The following is a 4,745-nucleotide window of genomic DNA, read 5'->3' on the forward strand; positions in this document are numbered from 1 at the left end:
TTGTTTCTGAGTTTGTCAAAATGTTGAGAGAAATGTCCAAATTATACTTTACAAAAAAATTTTAACGTTGAGGAAAATGTTGAAATAGTCTTTGTCTAAACCCAAGGAAGCGGACCTTATTGTTCTCCTGAAACCCATATTTGTTCCGGTTTTTATTATTATTCTTAAAGCTGAGGATTATGGGTGAGCTTTTACTGAATAAATGACAAAATGAGCTTTTTATTAGAACCCGTTTGACATCTTCATTACACCCGGAGCAGCAGAAACACCACTGAAAATAAAAACCTTTTTTTATATCGCACATAAAGAATTTCTTTTAGTTCTTCACAATAAGAGTCTCAGACACATAAGCTTTGATCATTAACATAAATGAAAACTTTTTACGTTTTTGGTGTAGACTTCTAAATAATCTCAAAACTAGGTCTAGATTTCAGCATCAGTTAGAAGAACAATAATATAAATGTAAACTATTTATACAAGGTTCAGATGTTCTGAGAGCGGATTAGGAGGTCAACATTATCCACATATATTTGAAAATCTTACTGTGAAAAATTAAAGGAAGTTCTGTGAGTTCCATTGTAGCAGGAGTAATAAACTGAACCATTGACTAGTTTAACAAAATACTTTGTGTTGCTTTTTTGTAGTTTATCCTGTAAAGGTGCTCCTATAACCGTCTGCAACAACAAATGGAACAAATACGACAGGGTTCAGGAGCACAGTAGGTCGCACTTCCTCAGGCTTATTCCTGAGCTCCATTTGTATTTATTTACTTTTATTTAGACAGGTAATCTCATTGAGACAGGTAGCCTCATTTACAAGAGAGACCTGTAACCTGGTTTAGCCAGGTAGACAGATCTGGGACTGATATCAAACCTGACTTACAGTAACCTCGTTTCGGTTGGATTTGCTAATCGTCGTGCTCAGCAATCTGGATACCAATGAATTTCTTGGCTTTCTAAGCAGCAGCGCTTGGACGGTACGACGTGTGGCTGGATTGCTGAGGCACAAACTGACCAAAAGTGAAAATGAAACGTTCATTACTGAAGCCATCCCAACTTTTCTTGCAGAAGTCAACAATGTTAGATTTCGAGACCTGGACTGGTTGGGAGTCTCCCACGACTTTCCCAGTCGTTGGGAAGCGTTTCAGTTGATTTTTCCAATTAGGAAGCTGGAAAATTCGACTGCCGGGCTTGGGTCTTGTATGTTGACTTTATTTTCAACATTGCAACTTTAGTCTGGAAATAATATTTTGACTTTAAACGCAACATTTGGACTTGAATCTTGAAAACTCAGAAACAACAACAACAACAAAAACAAAACAATCTCCCCTAACGCACCTCTGTGTTATCCAGAAAAACAATCAAGAGAACAGTTTCTATTTTTGAAAACTTAATGCAAATGCAAACATATTTGTTTGGTTACTTAGGTAAAACAGAAAAAAATGTGAAGGCAAAAAAAAAAAAAAGAAAAAGAAAGAAAAGGTGTGCCAGGGGCTGCCAAGAGAAACCTGTATCGAAGCAGAAAGTGCCAATAAGTGCAAAAAAAAAAAAAGAAAGTGGTGGTGGTGGTGGGGGGGGGAGTCATCGAGAGATGTCCTCTTGTGACAATGTGGTCTTTAAGCAGAGCTGAAACAGTTTGGAGCTCTTCAAAGCCTTCCACTGTCCCCTAGCTCCTCCCTCTCAGTACCGTGTGACAACAACAACTCATCCACAGAGCGGAGCTGCACTTTTCAGCTCATTTTCCTCCTGTCATTCCTCCTCCTATCTTTGATCATTGTCCCGCCGCCCCCCTCCCCTTCTAAAAAAAAAGAAAAAGAAAAAGAAAGATACCCCCCCTCAACTCAGCACGCCGTTTTTTTTTTTTTATTCGGTAGCTCTTTTTTTTTTCTTTCTTTTTTTTTTTTAAACTTCCCAACTTAACTGAGGAGCTAAACTCTGAAGGATTCTTTTCGCTGAGCAGCCTGGGTTTTCTACTTTGAACTTCGGCTCCTCTCTTCCCCCCCTTCCTCCTCCTCTCGCAGCTCTGACCATGGCCGTGCCGGCTGCTCTCATCCCACCGACCCCGCTCGTCCCGCCGCCTCCGATCTCCACGCAGTCCGCCACCACGGCGCGGGCGGAGGCAGCCCGGGCATCCCGACCCCGAGCGCCGCTCTGCCCCCCGGCAAGCCGGTCTACTCGACCCCGTCGCCCGTCGAGAACATCCCGCAGAACAACGAGTGCAAGATGGTGGAGCTGCGCGGCGCCAAGGTGGCGTCGTTCACCGTGGACGGCTGCGAGCTCATCTGCCTCCCCCAGGCGTTCGACCTGTTCCTGAAGCACCTGGTCGGCGGGCTGCACACGGTCTACACCAAGCTCAAGCGGCTGGAGATCACGCCGGTCGTCTGCAACGTGGAGCAGGTCCGCATCCTCAGGGGGCTCGGCGCCATCCAGCCCGGCGTGAACCGCTGCAAACTCATCTCCAGGAAGGACTTCGAGACGCTGTACAACGACTGCACCAACGCGAGGTACGTGGCGAGAGCGCCCGACGCGTTTAAATGGCCCCACTCGCACACACTCGCACCCTTCACAGCCGTGCGTAAAAGGCGCAGGAGCAGGCAGGACGTTTATTTGGTCCTTTGCAGAATATCTGCTTCCAGAGAAATCTTTTTTAATTTGATCATTGTTGACACGCAAGTGTGTGTGTATATGTGTGTGTGGTGTTGTTGAACATGCATGTGGCAGATCCATAAGGTTAAAGAAGTGTGTGTGTGTGTGTTATGGAGGGGTGGATGTTGGACTGAAAAGAGACCAGCGCGCCTCAGGAGAAGGAAGACGAAGGAGAAGAAGAGAAAAAGAAGAAAAAAAAAAGTTGGGAGAAAAAGTTTTTGACACGTGCACCACAAAGCTGTCACGATTCAGGCTTCCCTTTGGTTAGGAGTCATCAATCTAAAAAAAAAAAAAAAAAAAAAAAAGAAAGAATGAAAGAAGAAATTACAACACAAATGTCTGGCCTGAAGGTGCCACTTTTCGTTTAAAATTTGGCAACTTTTTCCAACGGTGTGTTTTGAAATAAAACTAGTCCCATTCTATGTGCCACCTGTGATGTGTGTGCAGTGTTAAAGTTGGACAAAGTGAGCAAATTGCTCCAAATGCTTACAAAGCAGAGAGCATTAAATGATTGCACTTTTTTTTTCTTTCCTTGCAGTACGTCTTCATTCTCTGATTTAAAAAATAAAATAATATATATATATACATCCTTTGCAAGTGCCAAGAGTAATTCAACTCACTGAGAAGGCACAGTTATGTGAAGGTGAATTAATGAGGCATCCTGGACTGCTGGAGAACTACGTGATAAAATAACGTCCACAGGCTCGGATGACAAAACATGAAAATGACTATGTTAAATGAAATAATTTCAGCTTTACGTATTTTAAACCAGAATGATTTAAGCAATGATCAATAACTGATTAAAAGCCATTTTTATTGTCCCCTCTTGCTCCCTTTTTTTTCTTTCTTTTTTTTTTTTTGATGCATGGCTCAGTCTCACAGGATGGTTCTGCCTGCTCAAATTTACCATCTCACCTGTCGCTGTGATTGATTCCTTATTGATCCCCCTGGCCAGAAATGAGCTGGAAATGCAAATATGATGGAAAGGCTCCCATCAGTGTGTGTGTGAGTGTGTGTGTGTGTGTGTGTGTGTGGACAGCAAATAAACACCTAACAACACTTTGAGTCACTCGGTTTAAAAGCATCATTATTATTTTTATTATATTTTTGATTACACTCATGTTAAGTGTTTCACGGCAGCATGTCTGAAACGTGGGCTCGCTCTTAAACGCACCGTGGGACAAGTTGCTCTTTTTTTCCAAACTATTTTCTGTCATTAAGGTCTGTGTTTGAACATACATCTCCTCTCACATTGTGTGTTTTAAAATTTAAACAAGCAAGATTTTTTCCTTTTTTTATTTAGGGAAGGTTGAGATGAATGTAATTCAATTCCAAAGTACTTTCTTTTTTTATTTTTTTGCTATCAGCAATTATTGCTACTGTTTATTTTTAGACTTGACTCGAAACAGCCAGCAGCCTCGCACATCTGCATGCTGCGTGATGAAAGATGCTGCAGCTTCCAATTCCCATTTCAGCAGCAATTGTCTCAACAATTCACCTGTGCAGTTTGGTGCTTAAGCATCATTTACATAAAGCTTCCAGGGAGCTGAACACCCCCACACCCCCCCATCTCTCTCTTGCTTTCTCCCTGTCTTCTATAGAGTGAGTTGTACGGCGTGGTGGCGCTGAGCTTCAGGTGACAAAGTATGTGGTTGAACTCTCCGGGTTGTCAATGGGGGGATGGCCAGCGATGGGGTTAAAGGATAATGCAGTACCTCGCGTCGCTTTAATGACGCTAAAGTGCTGGGCTATTACGGGCACACGGACAGGACTGTAATTGTCTCTGAAAGCAGCCAGGTTCTCCCGGTGCTGGGCTGAAATCAATCACTCAGACCCCGGCATGCCTAGCCTGCCTGCCTGCCTGCCTGCCCCATTTGGAGAATTACATCATGGAACAGCGAGGAGGCATCCGCCGGATAAAAGGCTGCTGCCTGCTTGGAAAGAGTTGATTTTATTTGCGGGGATGTGCGCTCTGCTCCTGTCTGTCGCTGGAATCGCCGCTGACACAATGATCACTGTGGGCAAACAGGACACAGGTTGCCCTGGAGGTGAAAACAAGTCTCTAAAGTTAGATTTTTTATTTATTTTTATTCCCCCCCC

General features: G+C 43.5%; 1 protein-coding gene across 1 annotated transcript in view; it reads left to right on the plus strand.

The window, feature by feature from the left end:
• Positions 1-1,582: 1,582 nt before the first annotated feature.
• The window catches only part of dachd (dachshund d), a 106,043-nt gene continuing 102,880 nt past the window's right edge, over positions 1,583-4,745 (plus strand). Inside the window, 2 exon segments of the mRNA XM_025004642.2 lie at positions 1,583-2,107; positions 2,110-2,503. Coding sequence (XP_024860410.1) covers positions 2,029-2,107; positions 2,110-2,503 — 473 coding nt within the window. The 5' untranslated portion in view covers positions 1,583-2,028.

This window comes from Kryptolebias marmoratus, linkage group LG6 (genome assembly GCF_001649575.2).
Source record: "Kryptolebias marmoratus isolate JLee-2015 linkage group LG6, ASM164957v2, whole genome shotgun sequence".
NCBI classification, from domain to species: Eukaryota; Metazoa; Chordata; class Actinopteri; order Cyprinodontiformes; family Rivulidae; genus Kryptolebias; species Kryptolebias marmoratus.